The sequence below is a fragment of the Chelon labrosus genome, assembly GCF_963514085.1.
Source record: "Chelon labrosus genome assembly, chromosome: 8".
Taxonomy (NCBI): Eukaryota; Metazoa; Chordata; class Actinopteri; order Mugiliformes; family Mugilidae; genus Chelon; species Chelon labrosus.
Genome location: NC_140358.1, coordinates 13,907,901 through 13,929,562, shown reverse-complemented (window position 1 = coordinate 13,929,562; position 21,662 = coordinate 13,907,901). Strand labels below are relative to the sequence as shown.

The 21,662-nt window shown below is 44.4% G+C and overlaps 1 protein-coding gene across 2 annotated transcripts in view; it reads right to left on the bottom strand.

Moving 5' to 3' along the window:
• The window catches only part of LOC311492003 (amyloid beta precursor protein binding family B member 2-like), a 36,373-nt gene that overhangs the window by 7,133 nt on the left and 7,578 nt on the right, over nt 1-21,662 (bottom strand). For both annotated transcript variants that reach the window (XM_084550118.1, XM_084550117.1), the window contains exons 7-9: nt 19,703-19,849; nt 19,257-19,384; nt 2,012-2,126 (exon numbers count right to left, since the gene is read on the bottom strand). In XM_084550118.1, coding sequence (XP_084406244.1) covers nt 2,012-2,126; nt 19,257-19,384; nt 19,703-19,849 — 390 coding nt within the window. The remainder of the gene's footprint in view (nt 1-2,011; nt 2,127-19,256; nt 19,385-19,702; nt 19,850-21,662) is intronic.

Below are 21,662 nucleotides of genomic sequence, written 5' to 3'. Positions count from 1 at the left end.
CCTTTTATATCAACTCATGCCCAGCGCAGTCTGCAGATATAGCTTGTGAGGGCTTGCCATCTTGGGAAATGTTGGCTTTACACGCAAGCATTGGCATCAGCATGTGTGAAAAAGCACCAGATAGGCTACTGGAGTATTTTTTTTACCACAACCTATTCTGAGTCAGTCTTGAACAGTCTTTGGTTAAAAATCCAACGCAGGAAAAGCGAAGTGACTGGCAGCAGAAACAGCGGACCTCGAAGGCTTTGATTTTATCTGGACATGTGTTTAGTTGAGCGCAAAGAGAAAGAGCTCAGAGTGTGTGCCAGGCATTTGGTACCACTGTAAATGCAGACTTCTTTAACTTACTCACATCAAGTTGAGCTGCAGTCCCGTGCGTCAGTGGTCACTGATCAGCCGGCTGGAGCAGGGATATGAATTCCACATTTGGCACTGCGTCAATTTTACTAGTTTCTGGTTTCCATCAAATTTAAGATGGACTCTACACTCCATCTGTTAGGGTGTCCAGTTAGGGTATACAGCAAAAAAGTTACGTCAGCAATACTCTGGCTTAATGCAGATCCTATTGAAACAGCCGGTTGAATGCTATTTGCTTCCACATACTGTATTTATGTGTTTCCTGTAAAAAATATAACCATGAAAGCTGCCCTTCTGCCAAAACGTCTAGCCTAGACTGAATCCTTCAAAGTGATCAACTCAAGCAGACTGGATTCCATCCAGACTGTCAGAGCTTCTGAACAACTTCTTTAATCCTCCATTCAAAGCCTATGTGCACAGGATTTAAGTAAGTGTGCGATTCATGTGTGGCCCACACACCTCACCGATCTATAAACGTTACACTGATGATGAGAGAATTCAGAATGTAGAACGGAATGATGTCACAGTGAGTGTGTTACAGTTACATCATCCTTAGAATCGCATTTATTCACAGCACTTAAGAGAGGCTTTAACAAGGCGACGCACGGATAACTATAACACAGAAAACTTTATGCCGCTGGTAGGAAGACGGATAATTTCCCAAGGCTCCTTGTGATTGACGTCAGCGGCAACAAGTGGACTCTGGTGAGTGCGTGTCGATCCGTTGCTGGGGATAGTGATTGCAGCGGATATATTCTGATGGTGGTCGTGATATGCTGCTGCTGTTAGCGCCTTCTAGATAATTTGTCACCCAAGTTTCAATTTCATTTCCACTAGCGATGATTAGTCATATGTCACTGGCGTGTGGTTCCACTGTCACTCTGTCATATCATATACTGTATATATTTATGCATTTATCAACCAAAATGCGTGGCCTTGCATGAATCCAACACTACAATGCAGTCAGTTTCATATCCACTGAAATGTTTGGCATCCAGTATCCTTTACTTTGACTAGACTGCTGCAGCTTTGCACCTTTAAGGGTGTGCGATGCTTCTAGAAAATATGTGATTGGATGAACCTTCTGCCCATCACCATCTATCACAAGCTAACTTCAAATAATCAGTCGGTCCTCCACCACCACCACTGTCATTACACCTAAAACGTGCCCGCGGCTGCCAGTACTTCCTCACATCCCGCTGATCGGTTGACCTATTGTGATTGGGCCACGAGCACATAGCTTGAAGCCCGGCAAGATGGACGGGAATCCGGCTGCCACACGAGATAATAACGGGCTGTCACCTCACCCACACACACACTCTGAAGAGCGTTTTGAAGAAACAGTGCATTTGCTCTGTAACCTGAATTTTACCTCTCCTCCTCACTGAAGTTCGTTCCCTTTATCTCTTCTGTCAGCTCTTACTTCTTGAGGAAAAGATACCAGGAATCCTATCACTTCAATTGTGTTAGCGGGCCCGGCAGTTAGTTTTCTATCACCTAAGACAGCCTTGAAAAGTAGTGGAGGATAGCTGTATGAGGATAGCTAGATTATTTCTCTCTGTTGCCGCTGCTCTGATTAAAGCTTGATAGCTCGTTTCAGAGCTGCAGATAATCCCATTTGCGCGGGAAACGTCAGTGGCAATGTGACACCCACCTTGGAGCAGATTTCGTGGAGACTTGTGGCGATGGCTGCAGCAGGGGTATCACATCGGAACACGTGGCACTTCAACACCCGCGTGTTTTTGTCTCTGGCCACGTAGGCAAAATCCCTGAAGCACAGACAGAAGAAACAAGAATGAAAACACGTAAATCCCTAATGCAGATAAGACAAAAATTTATCCCGATGCACCTACACAGCTCAGCGTTTTACCCGTTAACGGGGCAGTAAGTAAAAATTTGATTTTCTATCCTGTATTTTGGTTTAAATTAGAATGATTTATATATTACATATCATTATATATATTTTATATAATAGGTCTCCTAGCTGTTTTCCGATGTTTGTAATAACACAAGGGAAGAAAAGTTCTGAATTAGCTAATGGAGGGAAAAAATAATGTAGTGGAGAAAGACAAAACCATAAAAACAATAAAACAGACGGATGTTGTTTGCCCCATAAGAAGGAAATTACGAAGTCCCAGCATGTTCCTCGAGGCGAGTGTGTTTGTGTGATAAGGCAGAAGACAGGGAATGATTGTGGGTTATTTAGGGTCAATTACATGCTGAATCGATGAATTAATTTCACACTACATGACTCCACCTCTTTGTAAATTTACATTTTAGCTATAACGATATTTGTCCTATGTTTTAATTCTGTGCGTTGTATGTGGGAGATTAAGGTTTTAGCCACTTAAATGTAATACAGCGACTCGCTTTTGTTTGCTGGATGTTTAGTGAACAGTTTTCCTCTCAAAGCCTACCGTGGGACATTGTTGAATATTTTGATGAAACGGTTCTGTAAGGGATTCCGACACCTCCCAAAAGGCTTTTTGCTTCGGGGCAATATGAAGTTATGACTGCCAATTTATACTTCATATTTCTTCAGCCGTTTGTCTTGAATTCACTGGGCTCAGTTTAGTGGTTTCTACAAATATCTTGACTGCTTTGTATTTTTATTTGCAACCTTTTATCCCATTTTATTCTCATTCCTCTTATCAAGTGCTCTTCTACCGCAGTGGGCTTTGCATGTTTTCTCCATCCTGTATATGCTGTTAGGAGGTGAGCAAATGCAGACATGAAAAAGAGTTTGTCCTTGGACCTGTCTTCTGCTCTGAAACAATAACTTTCCAGTCCTCTTCTTTCACCTGTTCGCACTGTCAATCAGTTCAGCAATGGAGGAAAGCAACCTCTAGAAAAAGCTACATTTTGAGCACTGGGAATAAGAGGTAGAATTGACAAGGAGATTGTTATTACCCTATTTTGCAGCATGATATATTTACCTCTTTTGTGGCTGTTTGTCATTAGATCTGGGCTCTAATTAGCTCATGTAATTACTGTCAAGTAGCTGTCATTTACAGGCAGCCTTAAGCTTTGCGGGAGTTGCCGCAATTCATTGTTCGCCAATCACGGTGGAGAACATATTACTTAAAGCCCCTTTAATGCGTGACAATAAACAACAGGTCTCTTTGTCTACAGTCATTACTGTCATCACCACAATGACACACACACGCTGATATATACACACAGCGATATGAATACAGTACACAAAGGCAGATGCATGCCCCCGTGCCCAAGGAAACGGCATGCCGGGAGCGTCACGGTGGTGCCGCACGGGAGAGAAAAATGAGGAGTGTGAGGGTGAGACTGAAAGACGAAGCTCCGCTGAGAAGAAAACTTTATGCAGAGCGTGGGTGGCGACATGTGGGAGTCGCTACACACAGACACACACACACACACAGACAAGATGGGACACGTTTCTTCCTCATTAGCAGGTGAGACAAGCTGCAGAACAAAAGGTAGGATGTGTTCCCAACCAGGATAGAAATGACAGAGTAATCAGACAATGCAGAGTGAAAGCAGGGAGCAGGGGCACAACTGGAAGCCAACTGGATGCCAATGCTGCCAGATGCGCACACACACACACACACACACACACACACACACGTCGCAGGCTCCAGAATAACCATACACCCAAACAGAAATATGGCAAACACAGCTGGCATTTATCACAGCGGGCTCTTTGTGTTTATGAGTCCATTATCTGGGCTGTCTCCTCTGCTTAATTGTCTTCTCACACACTTTGGGTCGATAATGCTCTCTGCCTGTGGCCAGGAAGGAAAGTGTGATAGGTGGTGTGACTGAGGTTGTGTGTGTGTGTGTGTGTGTGTGAGGTGTCCAGTCCACTTCATTCAGGGACATTTGAGCAGTGCGTCACCGAAGCAGCATGAGTGGCCTTGCCTCGCATAGTACAAATGGTCCTTTTATGACTTCTGTCCCCTCTCTGAGGGATCAAAATGCTATAAAACAGCATGCAACTCTTAATAGGAAATAGCCTGTGGCCCGGTCTGCCCCGCTGATGATTTAACACCAACGACCCAGACCTTCAGCATTTGCTGCCCGCGCTCCAGTAAAGAGCAACAGTGACTCTGGGCGAGGCAAAGCCACTGATTTGACGCCTGAAGTGACGGATGTGATTGCGCAGAGGTGTGGGAGTCCTGACACAACGATTACTGAAAACAATGGAGAGGCAAGATCACATCTGAGCACACCACAAAGGCCGGTTACCTTTCTCTGTGTCCGGGAAGCAGAAGGAGGCGGGAGGGGAGGTGGAGGGGGTTGTTTAGTGGATGGTGGTAAAAATGAGGAAGGGATGCAATGAGGGTGGTGAAGGAAACGGTAAAGAAAGAATGAATGTGTTAGAGGAAGAAATGAAAAAAAGGAGAACATAAACAGAACAGGGAGGATGGTGGGATGGAGTTTGTGTTATAGGAAAGGGGAAAAGAAAAAGAGGGGCGGGTGAGAAAGGGAAGACAAAGAAAAGAAATAGCAGCGACGTTAGTACTCAACACAGTCAAACACAATGCTGTTTCACTTGTATTCCTGTGAGTGTGTGTTGTATGTGTGCACCAGAGCTCAGGTCTGTGTACTTTTCATTTCAGTGGATTTGCATTCGGCTACATTATAGCACAGGACACCTTTCCTGTGCTATGCACCTGAGTCTGTGCATACTACACCCACGTTACTGCATCTCTGTCTCTTCAGCCTCATCCAACGCCATTTCCCTCTACCTGTTCCTCTTCCCAATCTCTTTCCTCCATCTCTTTGCTTTTGCTCTTTAATCTCCCTATCCCTCTCCTCAGCTCCCTCCATCTCTCACTCTTCCACTCACTTCGTTTTCCGCAACGGGAGAAGCCCCCAAAAAAGAGAGAAGATGCAGCACAGAGTGATTCATTTCAACAGTGCAACTCATCCCAGCTGCATACCGTACAGTCTGTGATACTCTATTATCAGGAACACTACAAAGGAGTAAAGAACAGAGGGCTAATTCAAACACTGACTACCTTTGATTCCTTGATGATACACTCTGTCAGACAGTCGTGTGTGTGTGTGTGTGTGGTAGCAGCTGGCAGATTATTTCAAACAAGACTCTTATCTTCTGTGTCAGAGCATCAGAACTGCTGCTTCATCTGCTCTGCGAGCAGCGGGTAGTCAGCAGCATGCACGCACCCAGGCGCGCAGACAGACATATGGAAACTATGTCAACAACGGCCCCGAAATCTCTCCCCCGCCATGTGTGAATGTGCCTGAACATGTTGTATGAAAATGAACCTTTTTTCTCTCCGAATTTCATTCATGACTTTTCTTTACTCCACGTAGCATCCATTCGGCTCCCCACTGCGCAATTTCAAATTCAGGCCTCATACTTTATCTCCCCTTGGCGGAATTGGATTCAGACTGTTAAAATTCAGAATGGTCAAAAAGCTACTCTCACTCACTTTCCCCAAATCTACGCCCAATTTCCTCTCTCTGCAGCTAATTTGCATGCGAGTGTCGGTCTGAATGTTTTATTGCCGATGACATGACGACATCAGCAGACTCCCCACCCAAGAAACCTACAAACTTTTCACGAGATTGTGATTTCAGCCAAGTATTTTTAAAAAAAAAAACATTTTAAGTGATTGCAAGCTATAGATTTGCCTTTATATGGCCTATATGGCAGGCTATGGCAATAATATGGAAAACTCATGGAAAATGTAAGTGAAGCCGGTAAGAGGAAGTCATATTTATTTTATATATATTTATATTTAGTTTGCCAGATACCTTCTGGCAGCACTCATGATGTTTGTTCACCACACTACTTTATACTTATTTGTGCCCGACAGACAGAAGCAGAAAAGACAGAAACAACTGAAGAGGGAATCTGGCTGTAGCACAACACACTACTAGTGATGATGGAGGGTGAGAGGAGATAGAACTGATTTATATAGTCAGCTGAGATTCAGAAAAAAAAGAAGCCCGAACCATTAACTATACTGGCTATAAAGAATGTCACCCATAGGATTATTGAATAGTGGTTTTGAAGCTCAGAGACTCTAGCTGACGCCATCTTGGCAGCATCTTACTGAGAGAGTTTGTCAATACCAAGTAAGTGAACTTCAGACTTGTGTACTTGGGAGTTTGGACTTAGCTACTGGAACAACAGCTTACTTGCTGACACCCACAAAATGCATTCTGGGATACGTGGCTGTACCAAATCCATACACGTTACCTCCCAGCGCAAACTCGATAAAATGAGGGGGGGCAAGAAGGCATTTGAACAGTACTTGGTCAGGGGAGTACTTTGAATTGGAACGGTAATTCAGCAGCGAGTGATGTTGTTCCACAAGCCTTGGATGCATACTGATAAACGGCCATTCAAAAATGGGCAAAGAGGTGGAGCTTGACGGTCTGTGACTCACTTTTGGAATCACCCTCAAGTGGACATTTGAGGAACTGCATTTTGTTGCACTTGCACATTGACTTCAGATTTGAGGCAAGGATGATGGTTTTTGGCACAAACCCAGGGCTGGAGCCAAATATAAAAAGTCCACAGTCATGATGTCGAACCTTTTGTGAGGAATAGTATTTCATTTCTTTCAACCTAATTTCATTCTGAATAATCTTTAAGGATACACACATACACTGTAGGATGTGTGATTTGACACTATGACAAACTGGCAAATGTTCTCCATTTGTTTAGATAGGAACGTTGGTGTGGAGACACATTGCGAGGAAATAGAAGAAAGAGTGGTTGGCTTACTTTGCGCTGTGGTATAGAGGGACAGGCAACAAATCAACCAAGAACCGCGAAAACATGAATGACACATAAGCCTCTGAGATGTCAGAAGAGATTTAGACAGGAAAGTGAGGGGAGAGCATAGATGGATAAAATCTCAAGACGGGGGAGCGATAAAGGCATGAGGCCAGAGAGCCAAAATGAAAAGGTGGGAGTGTTGCAGAGAGGAGTAGAATATAGATGTGAGACCCACTGGGGGCCGGATGGCATGAGGAGGTGGTGGAGAGGAAAAAAAAAAAAAAAAAAAGTAAAGAGAGGTACAAGATGAAAGGTATGAAAGCTCCAAAGCAAAGAGATGAGTTAAAGCAAGACTCCCACCACTCGTGTTCTTTTTTTCCTCTCTCTGTGCTCCACATATTTCCAGAGCTAAAAAAAAAAAAAAAACACAAAAAAACAGAAGGATGACTGACTCACTACTACCAATCTCTCTTTGATCCCGAAGGCTGTGAGGCAGCTTCGGCTGGAGAGGATGCGTACAACCCAGAGATTAAACGAGGTCACGGCTGCAGGTGTGTACGCCGATCTGTGTTTTACAGGTCCGTCAGTGTCTGCAGCTCTGACATCAGTCACCCACCATCATAGAACATCATAGAACTAACTGCATTGTGTGTAGCAGCAGTAGTAGTATTAGTCTAGAGCTGCAGGAGAATCCCTCCCTTTGTACACTTAAACATGGCTTAGACTTGTCATGTTTAATCGTCATTTGCACACATATTTAGTTTCAGTTATACGTTTTGAATATATAGACAGTTACCTCAAACTGGACATTAAATAAATAACAGAATATAAAAAAGCATGTAGAAATGTCAGATGCAGCCCACGAGGAAGGTATGTTGGAACATGGACAGAAAATACTGCAAAACATTATGAGACTGGTGGTAAAATTAGCGTCTTAACCAACTTTACAAGGTTTTTAATGATCAATAGTCAGCCTGCCAGGGAAGGTTGTCATGACATCTCTAAAACTACCATTACCAGGGGCAAAAATGAAATGAAAACAGGGGAAATTGGAAACAGCTGCAACAAAAACAAGATCTGACGCAGCTTCTATGAGACGAAGATAGGGAACGCCTTAAAAGTGCATGTACATGGATAAAATATAATATTTTCTGGACATTGTGAGCAACTACTTTCAAAAGAAATCTGATGCATTACATTTAGGTGCAGTTATCCACAACTCACTGCAATAAACTACAACACAATACATTAATACACTGGAGGCATAGGTCAGCGATACCTGTTCTTAAAAGTGCTGATCGTTTGCGGTGCCTTTTTCGTGCCAAACGCTCAATAATTCAGACAGCCGCTGATAATACTGTATTATTTAAATACGAGACCTTTTGAAAACTTAATAACGAACTTCACGACGCATCTTCAGGTGATAAAACTGTGCAATAAAACTAAGTGTCCTGCTACCGGTGCAGTAAAAGAGGCTTTTTAAGTGGCAGTGAAAACAACACAAACGTAACTAGTCCCCATCCTGCTCCGTCGTTCTTTCTTCTGCTCCGAAGCCTCCAGTATCACTCAGCAGAGACTCGTGTCTCCTCCGAACCATCTGTCACACGCACACAAAACGCGTAGAGCACAGTGCCGGCGCGCAGACTTCAATTATCAAACAGCTCTACAGTGTGTCTGGGTAGCACTGCCCGCTATGCTAATGCACTTACATATGCTAATTACGCCGCCAAATGCTGATTTGAAATGTCTGAAGAGGAAGCTCTTGTGACTCTCCTGTCAGCAAAAAAGTGGGAGGCAGTGTTCTGTGTGTCTGTGTGTGTATGGAAATATATTATTGATCGCAGTTGATCTGGCAACTATTACTGACAGTGTTTGCCTCATCCAAGATCAGTTTCAGTGCTGAACCCTGACAGGTGTGCAAGACTGAAGCAACAGCTGGATAATGATTTAGAGAAAAGCCCTTTCATCACACTGCAAACAGCATAACAAAAACCATAAACTGTCAGGTATATAGCTACACCGATCAGGCACAACATTATGACCACCTTCCTAATATTGTGTAGGTCTCCCTTGTGCCTCCAAAACACTTGTGACTCATCAGAGAACAGACATGGGCCTTCTGAGGGTGTCCTGTGGTGTCTGGCAACAGGATGTTGTTAGTGGGGGCCTTTGGGTCCTATGGGTTGAGGGGAGGGGCCTCTGTGGATCAGGCTTGTTCAAGTGCATCCCACAGATACTTGATCGGTTTGAGATCTAGTGAATATGGAGGCCAGGTCAACACCTTATGCTGTTTTTCATGTTTTTTTAGTTGTTCCTAAACCGTTTTTGTGTGTGTGCCTGTGTCAGGCTGCATCCTGCTGGGGATGGCTGCTGCCATCAAGGAGTGTCATTGCTATGGGGCGGGGGTACCTAGTCTGGTCTAGGTGGGTGCTACATGTCTAAGTAACATCCAGCATGAATGAAAGGTCCAAATGTTTCCCAGCAGAACATTGTATTGTCACAAGATGGTCAATGTTATTTACTTTACCAGTGGTTTTAATGTTGCGGCTGATCTGTGTATATTTTTATATTTAGCCAGTCTTTGCTTCTAAATATTCTTTTTTTAAAACTATTTTTTTTTGCAACGGTTGTGAAATCATCCTCAGTAAAGAAAAGCAGTACAAAAGTACTGTTGACAAGTGTTACAATCACAGATGTAATAATATTCATGATGATTAGAAGACATTTGTCAGTCCTATGCATGCTTTCATATTCAAATTCTGTTTATAAATCATTACAATCTGCATTAATTCTGCAGATACACTAAAATATTTTGAAGAAGCCCTCTTTTTCTTTTTTCTTTTTTTTTTTTATGTGACCCCTGAGTGCCTGTAACTGTGTTTGGAGAAATCAGCCAACGTTGACTGTAGTTTATTGTAATGGAATGAAGAATACAAAAGGTCATAAAATTCAGAGATAAAATCAGAAAGAAGTGACGCAAAGTACACTCTTTACACAGCCATTAATAGGGCAGCACAGAGCTGCTGACAGGAATTAGCTCGGTTTTTACTGCGGTATTGACGCTATTTTATGGTGCACCGTCAGGTATTTACAGTAGGTTAGATATCCAATATTTTAATTAGCACCCAGCTAGCCAGGATTTTTTAGGCTGATATATTGTATGGTGATAATGATGTAGCCAGTAATATGACATTGATGTCATAAAAATTAACTATAGCTTAAAAACTAAAATTAATATCATAGATCTTAATTCAATTCAGTTTAAGTCATACAGAATCAATAACAATCCAACTTGTCTCAAGATGCTTTACATATCCCAGAGCCCCCAGAGAAAACACTAAGTCAATGGTAGAAAGGAAACACTCCCTTCTAACAGGAAGGAACAGCAGAACCCAGCTCATTTGGGGGACCCATCTGCTTGGAGCCGGCTGGTCGAGAGAGACAAAAAAAATATGAATATTTGATATTATTTCTTTTTCTGTGTTGTATTTCTCTACTATTTCTGCAGAACTGCATGTCTGTCTCCTCTGGAAGAGACGATTTTTGTACAATTGACTCTATATAAATATGGACATTGCGTCCCCACTTCCTTGCCTTGGCCAAACTGATGCTAGTTTCCCGAGCATGCGGGCGGTGCCATCTTGCGAGTTTGGAGGCCAGAGTCGGCGCAGTTTGGTCTGAGAGTGGAGCCATGCGGAGCCACAGTATCGATGAACCGACCACATTTCCGCCAGACTCACTCGCGTTTTCGTTTAATTAATACTACGCTCTGCTCTACCTCTTCGGAGCTGTTGGTATGGCAACTGGTAGTCATCATGACGTCACATCCTGTTTCTATAGCATCAAATAATAACTAAAGCAAAACATATCCCAAAAAAAATAATAAAATGACACTTGAGTATGCATCATTAACTATTAACTACCTAAAATGACAGAAACCATACTTGGGAAAAAAATTATTTGGCGTGTATTTTAGTGTTATAGTTGTGGCCCAAGTCCCATCCACTAACATGGAGGAGGTGGAGCTTATGACCTGTACTGCAGCCAGCCACCAGGGGGAGCTCTACTCGCTTTGTCTTCACTTCTGAGGAGCAGTTCCACTGTGCATCTTTATATACAGTCTATGATTTGAACAGGCTTACAGAAATGAACTTGACAATACTTGACTCTCTGTCAATCCAGTCATTAGCGTAAATATGTCTTGGTATTACTTTGCTACAGTTTCTTGTTGTTTAATGGGGGACTTAAAATGAAACCTGGTTCCAGTCTTTATGCTTATCTAATCATATCCCAGAAAGTCAACAAAGTAAAAGTACTATCAGCCTTCTTCCAAATAAACCTATTTCCTATATATTTCCTATGCATAAAGACAAACCTTACAGAAAGAAGATTTTTGGAACTAATTTGGAGCTAACCAGAGCAGCACCATCCATGCACAGTGGCACTGCGGTACTTAAAGCCTGTGTGACGAGTGAACAGGGTAAACCCCTCTGCGACCTGGTGAATTAGTCATGGCCCACAGCCATTAGCAAGACCTAATGTAAAATGTCTGTACGTAATTACCTTTCTAGGCCGTAAACTTGTTTACAGCACCAAGATGAGCAGCAAAATGAGCACCGGGGGCCAGAGGAGAGCCCCCCCCCCCCCCCCCCCCCCTGCATCACCACTACATCACATGACATATTCTCCCTGTCTCTTCATCCACACGTACACACTCACAGACACACAGTCAGAGGCACACGATCACTAATATCGCCACAGGCAGCAGAGAACTAGGACAAAATCAAGTCGAAATAAAAATAAAACGGCTGTCTACGGTGTATTAAGCGGCGTGCGCGGCACACGATGCCGCCTGTGAGATTTGGGCAGACAGCTGATGTTGTTTACAGCAGCTACGCCTCCATTTGATGCATCCTCTGTACTTCTGCATTATTTCTAAGAAAACTCCCAGATTTACAAAGCTGATGGCGGAAGACGGGTGATTTACTGAAAGGGAGAAACAGGCGCGACCCCGGTTTATGTTGACGCGGCTTTGTGACCCAGTTCCAAGCGTTCGTTTTGGCAGCTAGGCAAACCAGAGAGGGAGGGGCAACATGCAGAGGAAGCACACACACACACACATGCACACACACAGCACCCAAGTGTCAACACTCGTCATTTTTCATTACCTATTTAGGAGCAGAGATAGGTGGGCGGGCGAGATGGTAAGACACGGAGTGTGTCTGTGTGGGGAATGAGGGACGGTGGTGGGGGGGCCTGATGTCCTGCTGTTCTCTGTGCTCTTGATCATTTATACATCACACTGCTCTTCAGCATGTGTGTGTGTGTGTGTGGGAGCGTGTGCGCCTCTGTGTTTTTTCTACATAAGCGCCAGTATTCTCTACAAAAGCTTCAGTGAGATGTCACTCCAGTAAGACGCCTCCATTCATGTATTTTACTAATGTGTGTGTGTGTGTGGCAGAGTGGGGGGATTTGATCTCGAGTTAGCGTGGAGTTATTCCAAGCTCTACTCTCAGTGCAGTTTGGATCATACAGTTTGCATGTAACCTAATTAGCTGCATGTGCCATGTTTTCTGCACATACAGTACAAAAATGTGCAGCCTCTCCTCTCTCTAGGGGGGATATACTGACTTCTTTAAAGGGTATGTGCGCCAAAATCACAAAATAATATGCTGTCTTCTTGCTCACTAACGTGCAGATAGCTATTTTTTTTAAGGAACAATGCTCTATGGATATCGTTAGGGTGGCTCAGGTGGTAGAGCAGGTTGTTCATTAATTTGCAAGGTTAGCAGTTTGATCCATGGTCCCGCCACATGCTGAAGTGTCCTTGGGCAAGACACTGAACCTCAAGGCAGACGAGCACCTTGCAGCTCCGCCTCTGTTGGTTTGTGTGTGTGTGTGAATGAGCGAATGAGAAACACGGTGAATCCCTTTGAGTACCGCTACGGTTATAAAAGTGTTATATAGTTGCAGATAATTTGTAGAACAAAGTGTTTCTGATTCATTTTACATATTTATAAAATTTTTGGGATCGCCGTTAATCAAACGACATCTGCCGCTTTTAATTACTGCAGACGAAAAAATCTGTGGAGCTAGACGCCCTCACAATGAGATACGTTTCACAGTTTGGGTGAACAGATCTATTATATGTTAAAAATACAGACTTGACAGAGAATAATTAGTTTTTGACTGAAAGGATTTAAAGATGTGACCTTTGAAGGTGATGATTAGAAGTCAGTGTTTTAGATGAAAACATTATGGATAATCAGGAAATTAAGGAAGGATTGGGAATTTCGTTCTGTTTCGATTCAACAATTAAATGCTTTGACAGTTCCAAAGTAGTTAAAACTATACTTCGTCCTTCACAGATCATTGGATAAAGGGCCACCGACTAAAAAGTGAAAAAAGACACACAAAAAGGTTTCTTCATTTGCCTTAAAAGCTTAGCAGCTGCCATTTTCAGCTAACCAGCATTAAGCCACTTTTACCACTTCAAGTTGCATCATAAAATAGTCTCTGTCATTCATTTCACTAAAATGTGATGAGAGGTCTGAGAGGTTAATTCACGATCTCTGTCATCTAATATTTATCCTCGCGGACATGTTGGCAGTCGGCCCACTGAAAACCTGATCAAAAGCCGACATGAAGGCCTCAAGTATTTAAATGTATTCAGCTCAAGCAGCAGCCACAGTTGCTGTCTGTAGTCGGAGTAAGTGGGAGGGCCACAGGCAGACAGTGGCTGCACCAGTGTCCTGCTGTGATCAGCCTTGTATGATCAGCGAGCATCAGCATCACCCATCTCCGCCTCTCTGCCCGCCGCGGCCAGGACCGGAGAGGGTTTTATCGAGGGGAGATTTATTGGCTGCTGGGGCAAAGGGAGGGAATCTATAGGAGGAACACAGGGAGTAATCTGTCAGGAAGACAAGGATTATAGCAGGTGTGCCTAACAATGCTAATGTGTGAGAGAGAGATAGAGAGAGAGAGAAGACTGGACAGGAAGGGAAATGTAAGAGAAAAGATGTTTTTTTAAGGTTTTTGTTTGTTATTCTGCGCGAGTTCGTCTGACATTTGACATCTTGGCCGGAGAGAAAGGAAGGACGTCTTCCACCTTCGTAATGACTCTTTAGAGGATGGGTGTGTCTGGGAGGTTGGGGGGAACACACCCTGACGGGAGCCGTGCGAATGCGTGTGGCGAAGTGGGAGTGATGGATTGTGGGTAAATGGAAGGAGCTGACGTGAAGGAGCGATGACTTGCAGTGAAAGAGAGACGTCGGTGTGGGTCTCAAATCAGAGCGGCGAGTGGGGAGGAGAGGCCATCAATCACTCTGGCATGTATCGAGTGGGTCTAGGTGTTCGGCCTCCGTCCCTGCGGGCCGTCACGAGGTCCTTGCATGTTAATTAAGGCCACGAGGGCTTTGACATCAGCAAATGAGCCGCGGTCGTACCGGGGGGGGGGGGGCCTTGCGAGTGGAAGGACGTGAGGGGTGGCTGCCACGAGCCAATCTCACTTCAATGACATAAATGGAGACGATTGCAAGAGGGTTTTCAGCATTAAAAAATTCATGATACTCAAGGCTCGTGTGTCTCTTCTCTTCTCTTCTCTTCTCTTCTCTTCTCTTCTCTTCTCTGTCCACAGAAGGTCAGCAGTGGAAGGGGGGGAATTAAGTGAGTGGTGGAGGGAACAGGGTCTCACTGCTGCCCACTAATGAATATGAATGAAATGTGGAATAAGTGTGCGTTTGTACGAGTGTGTTGCTGTGCGTTTCTGCGTGCATCTGCTGTTGGGCCATTTGCGGGGGAAAAAAAAAAAAAAAAAAAAGGTTACATTCATTTACTTGAACACACAGACATTAGCCAACACAAAGGCACAGGCTAAAAAAAAACGTACATCTCAATTTCCACGGCGTTGCCTCAACCTCAATAAGCGTCACATGCCGATGACGAGAAGAAAACAAGCAGGAGCGGCCTCCCTGATGTCGTAAATCATTTCACTTTTTGTTCTTCGCTTAGTGTTTCCCTGCTCATCCCTCATCCTCCTCTCCTCTCCTCCTCCTCCTCCTCCTCCTTCTCTTCTTTTTATAGAAGAGAGAGAGAGAGGGAGAGGGAGGGAAACTCCACATATGCATTCTGCACACTAGCATTTATCATGCACACACACGCAAACACACACACATACCTTCACATGCAACCTCGCTCGAACACATTCAACGGAGCAGCGCAAGATGCTTGTGTCAAAAATAGTAATATTTTAGCACTGCAGAAGACTCGCACGTCAACCAAGTGCAATATTAAGCAGCTCCTGTGACACACAGACTCTGAAAGATCCCTGCAGCACATCCAAACCCTTTAATCCTGTTTTCCCTCAATCCCTCCTTTCCTTACTTCACCCCCTTCTTCTTTTTTTTTTTTAACTTTAACCTTTTTTTTTCTTTTCTTATCTGATTCCCTGAGCATCTTGCATCTCTTGTCTCAGTGACTCCGGCTGCAAACCTGATGCCGATACCCTGCATCCCTACAACTGATGGCCAGTCAGACAGTGAGAGAGAGAGAGGGAGAGAGAGAGGGAGAGAGAGGCAGAAGATCAATGCACACAGCTTGAAGTGAAACACAGCCGGAGGTCGGAAAGTAAATGAGTGAAAAAAATTGAATAAAAGTGCGTGCAGGAAACGTGTTGTGTCCTCTACTCAAACAGAGCAGTTAGAGAAAGGGGGTGTCGGGTTAGGAAGAGAGGCGGCAACGGATGACATTTAGGAAATGGATGGATGGATGGATGGAGGACTGAATGAAATAGAGTACTCACACAGTCTGGCATCCTCGCCCCGTTACAGACAACTACCTCCCTGCCTCGTTAGCTCCTTTGCCACGGTGACATTGCTGCAGCCCCTTCGCCGCGGTAACCCGGGGTAAATCTCTTCTCCTGTCTGCCTCCTCTCTCTTTTTTTTTCTTATCCTTTTTTTTTTTTTTTTTTTAATCCTCTTGGGTTTCTTCCCCCCTTCTTTCCTTCTTCTCCTCTTTCTCTTCTCTTCCCCTCCCCCTGCTTCTCTCCTCCCTTTCCTTCCACTACACCTTCCCTCTCTTCCAAGCTTCCTCTTCAGTCGGCGTCCCTTGCTCTGCTCGCCTGGTCCGGAGTGTCTCCTGCGAGGTCTTGCTGCGTCCCGCTCAGTGCGAGCAGAGAAGCATGCCTCTGTTCTTCCTCTCTCACTGGCTCTCCATCGCTCGCTTTATACCCCACTCTCTCTCGAAAGCACTGTCATGCACTCTCCCCGTTTGTCTTGAGCGCCTTATCTTCTTCCTTCTGCTGTTTCCCCCCTCTCTTGGCTCGCCGAAACTGACGAAACTGAACAAAAAAAGGGGGAAGGCTTCCACCCCGCTGAAGTGCAACGGCGGGACAAAAAACAAAGAGAGGCGGAAAGAAGAAGAGGCAAAGCTGCGGAGCCAATGGCACAAAGGGGAGGCAGAAAGAGTGCCGGAGACAAAGAGTGGAAATAGCACAGGAGCTTTACAGACGGAAAGATGGGACAGAGAAGTGGGGGTAAACACATGCACGCCCACTCATTCACCATCACACACATACAAACAGAGGGCTCCAGATATAGACCTATGACTTCATCAGTTCGAGCCCACATGCAGACACACACACGCATGCAAACACGTGTGCGCGCACTAGGGGCGTGCAACACAATCAGACTTGCTGAGTGCTCCAGATATAGCTTCATGACTTCATCCAGGCGCTAACCCCTCCTCCCCTGTCGTCCCGCCCTGTTTAACAGACAGGGGGACTCATTCATATTGAATCAACTTGACGGAGAGAGAGAGCGTTCAGCGCAAGACTTGGGAATTTTCCTCAGTTGGACGGCTACAGAAAGAGACAGGAGACGGAAAGAGAGAAGATGAAGAGGGCAAAGAGGAGGGTGGCCTCAGCGTAGCAGCATCCTCTACCTTCCACCTCTGCCTTTCCCGTTGCCCTTTTGTTCAGGTCCCTGACATCACCTGCTGGCTTCAGTCCGTTACGTGTCTGACATGCACATTTTTGTCAAGTTCAATGTCATGGCACCAGTCCAAGACTGAGTCACAAAACGACTAGTGACAAATGCAAAAATACTGTCACATAAAATCCAAGTTTCAAAGCAAAAGCCCCAAATTCACACAGCAGCCATTCACACTGAAAGAAATACAGAAAGAAATAAGAGGTAAAAAGTTGTTTCACTGCATTTCACTGCCACACAAAGAGCATATTGTGGAGTCGGCGTAAAGTTCACATGGACAGCGGTGTCCACATACTTCTGAGCGCTCGTTTGGTCAACACCAGCTCCTCTGGATCTGGATGAGCAGACTTTGATTACAGTGCACTCTAGTGGCAGAACTGTGTAATTCCAACCCCCCTCAAAGTCCATCCTTCTGTTACATGTTAAACAATTCTCCTTAAAACAATTATTAGATGCATACACCAAAAACACACTGTGGTGCCAAGCATCGAATACCTTATGAGGTATTATATATTTTACATATTCCTCTGTTTTTGTTCCCTCTGCTGCTGTAACACAGACAATATCCTCACTTTGGGATCAATAAAGAGTTGTTTCATCGTATTATGAGGCACAGCGCTGTCACAGTGTAGCAGTCCCTCTCATAAAATGCTCCCGCCTTCAACGCTGTGTCCTTTCCTGAACAGTCAACCAGACCGGAGCACTGGAAGAAGGAGACTCCTGTGTTTAAATAAAAATATCCATTTAAAGAAAGCATGCTATACATCGCTTAAATCGCTAACAGATAAGACAGTCTTGCCCTACATTTAAATGTCCACTTGAGCGTTTTGCAGAGACGGACATGTTTCCGTTTTTGACTTGGACTGTAGTACACCGAAAGTCATGACCCTAAAACCGAGCAGAAGAGTGCAAGCTGAACCAGAGCTGGTGGGAGAGGAGGATGGAGAGAGTGGCAGCTTTAATGCTGTAACAGAGAGAAAGACATGCAGTGAGAGAATAAAGGATGAGAGCTATCCTGGGCCGACCCCCCCCCCCCCGCTTCTTTCCGCTACACGCTTTATCCATTACCGCCGAGAGGGACAGACGCTGAAAGTTTCTCAATCCTCTGAGACGGAAGAGGGTGGTGTTGGTGTTGGTGGGGGGCTTTCTTCCTTTCTTTCTTTTCTTTCCTTCTTTCCCTCTCTTTATCTCACTCGCACACATACGGCTAATGTTGTGGAAGTGTCGCCGCCGAGGGAAGGAAAAAAAGGAGAGAGAAGAAGAGTGGGAGGGAGAGAGAGAGAGGAACGCGGTGTGAGAGAGACTACGGCAGCACTTAGAAGATGAAGAGGAAGACGGATATGAGAGACAGAGAGAAAGACATGGAGACAAGTAGAGAGAAGAAGGTAGCTAGCGTGGGAGAGTGGAGAGAGAGCAGGCCTTTTACACGGATGCTATTTTAAACTCCATTTTCACCCGACCCCTTAACAGCTGATTACACATGTCAGGACCAGACTGTTCCTTGAACTGCACAGCTCTCCTCCTTGGTGCGATCACTGTGTGACACGTCTCCAGAGTGAGTCTTGACGGTCACTCCTACACCGGCATAAGGGTGCATTAAGTTTACATCTGCGCGGGCAAATATGCATAATGCCTCATGCATGTTAACTCCACGCATATTACATTAGCGCTAATGTTTCCAGATGTGTGCAGGGTTTGTGCGAGCGTCTGAAGTGGTTGCTCTGTGGGTTAATGGAAACCCTGAGGGGTACATAGCAATGAGAGCTCAGTGTGCCTTAGCACGGCACACAGTCAGCTGAATAGTAAAAGGTTAAGACCCTAGGACGCTGTCAAATCACGGAGGGTCCCATAATTCCTCGGTCTGGCAGTGAAACATCGAGCTATAATAACAATTATGGTCGTTCTGAATGCGATATGTGCAAATATGCTGAATAATAATGAGGCTTAAAAGTCCCGATTCAGCTCATACACCTGCATTTTACTGTGTTTATGTATAAAATGTGTGTGTGCACATTTATAGGATGTGTCTGCTTGTTTGATTTGCATGTTCGTGTGTGTCGTTGTTTGGATCGCGTTTCAATCCAGGAAGAAATAACACATTTGGAATTGCTAAAGTCGTGAGATCAGATAGACATACTGCACACCCGCGGAGAAACAACAACAAACACAAACGTCCTCCTACCTGTCATGGTCTCGGCCAACTCCCCACACACGGATGCTGCTGATTGGCTGAGAGTGAAGCAAGCTGTGGTCATCCGGGTCGACGAGGGTCAACATGCGATCCTGGAGGACCAACAGCATCCCTTTACCCTGTAAGACAACAAACGAGGATATACCACAGCTGTGACTCACGAGCTGGACAACAAACATCTGATAGTTCAGGTCGAAAAGCTACAAGTGAAACAGAACGGATCATTGCCTTTAATATATGTCTCTCAAAATCTTCTGGGTTGCCACCAGTGAGGTGCAAAATCCATTTTAATCACACCTTTTTTTTTTATTAGACCATAAGCGACAGTCTACTGAGAACTTATCAACATTCAGTAAACCACTCCACCACAACACATACTGTACAGTGCATATTGTGAGCGTCTGTCTGTGTTAAAGTGACTGTGCTGACACACTGACCTCTCCCCAGACACCAGCTGAGTCTCGTATGTCCCTCCTGCAGTAGGACAGCTGTCTGATACAATGGTGGACGGCCACACTGCTCCTCCCCTCGCACAGGTCCTGCTCTGCCATCTCCACCCAGCCCAGAGACCGCACTGGAAAGGACTGAGAAACACACACACACATTTTGTTTTGCTATCAGGATTCACGATGATTGTTTGAAAGTTACTCTCCTGCACTAAGAGTTAATCTCAATTAATTAAATTACATAATTACATTTCCGCTTCACAAAATAATATATATATATTTTTAAAATGCTTTAGATGTAACGCTACAACGTTGGCTGTAAATGTGAATCAGTCTCATATTCTACCGTGCTCGCTCCCCTTTGACTGAGACCCTGTGAAACGACTCTCTGCTACACAAGTTGTGATATTTGTGTAATTTTACAATTAAAAAGAAAAAACGTCAAAATATGAAAATGTTAATACTGTAGGTGATACACCGAACAGGCATAACATTATGACCCCCTTCCTAATATAATGTAGGTCTCCCTTGTGCCTTCAAACTCATTCTCATCAGAGAATGGACATGGACCTTCTGAGGGTGTCCTGTGGTGTCTGGCAACACAATGTTGTTAGTGGGGGCCTTTGGGTGCTATGGGTTGAGGGGAGGGGCCTCTGTCATCCCACAGATTCTTGATCAGTTTGGGATCTAGTGATTTTGGAGGCCAGGTCATCATCTTGTGCTGTTCTTCATGTTTTTTTGAGTTGTTCCTAAACTGTTTTTGTGTGTGTGTCTGTGTCAGGCTGCATCCTGCTGGGGATGGCTGCTGCCATCAAGGAGTGTCATTGCTATGGGGTGGGGGGGTGTCTGGTCTGGTCTAGGTGGGTGCTACATGTCTAAGTAACATCCATATTAATACCTGGTCCAAAGGTTTCCCAGCAAAACTATCACAAGATGGTCAGTGCTGTTTACTTCTCCTGTCAGTGGTCATAATGTTATGCCTGATTAGGGTCTGAAAATTTGGCTCAATTACATTCTCAGTAATAATTCTTAACAAATCCCAAATTCCAGTGCTGACAAGTCAGCTACCTTGTAAAGATAACCCTCCAACATTATAGAAAGTCTGTAGAGAGAGACTGAATGAGATGAATGAAACCCTGGCTCGCTGAATACATGCTTTAGAGACGCTTCACTTCAAAGGTAGAAAATGACTATTCAGGTTTTAACCTTCAGTTCAGTTCCTGTTTGAGTATTTTTAGCCATCCTTTTGTGCGAGATAACAAGTGAGATTTTAGTGAGCAAATAGAGCAGTGGTTCCCAAAGTATTTCTGCAAGGGCCCCCTAGAAGAGAACATTTTTACTGCGACAGATGAGTTCAATAAATATTGTGACTATAAGTTTCAAACAGGCTTTGGTAATTTGGGGGCTTAATTTAAAAGCCGCATATCATCTGGCTGTTCATGTTTCTTGTTCTGCTGTTGTTGAAAGTCACGGTCCTTGATGAATACACTCAAAAATATAGATTTAAGTAACAATAAACCACAACTTTCTTTTAAGTCCCACCGGTACCAGTGCGCTTTTAGCTCAGTTCTACCTTTTCAGTCAGAGGCACTGACACTACTGTACCATCACAAGTGAGATGATCAGAGATCATCACTATCTGAGGAAGGCGACACATGAAATATGAAATATAAATATGGCAGGTCTCTATGTGTGTAAACTGCCTCAGGCCAGCAGCTGCTACCATCCTCTCCCCCGCCTCCCTTTAGCTCTTTTTTCTCTCTATAACCACACCAAGGAGCCTCCTCTGCTGAAGAAGTGATACACCAGCTCTGTAACAGTCATAGCAACCACACACACACGAAATTACACATCATTTCTCTCTCTCTCTATCTCTCTCTCTTCCACTGTCCAGATTATTCTCTCTTGGCTTCTTCCTCATTAAACTTTCACACATTCTAAGATCATATCT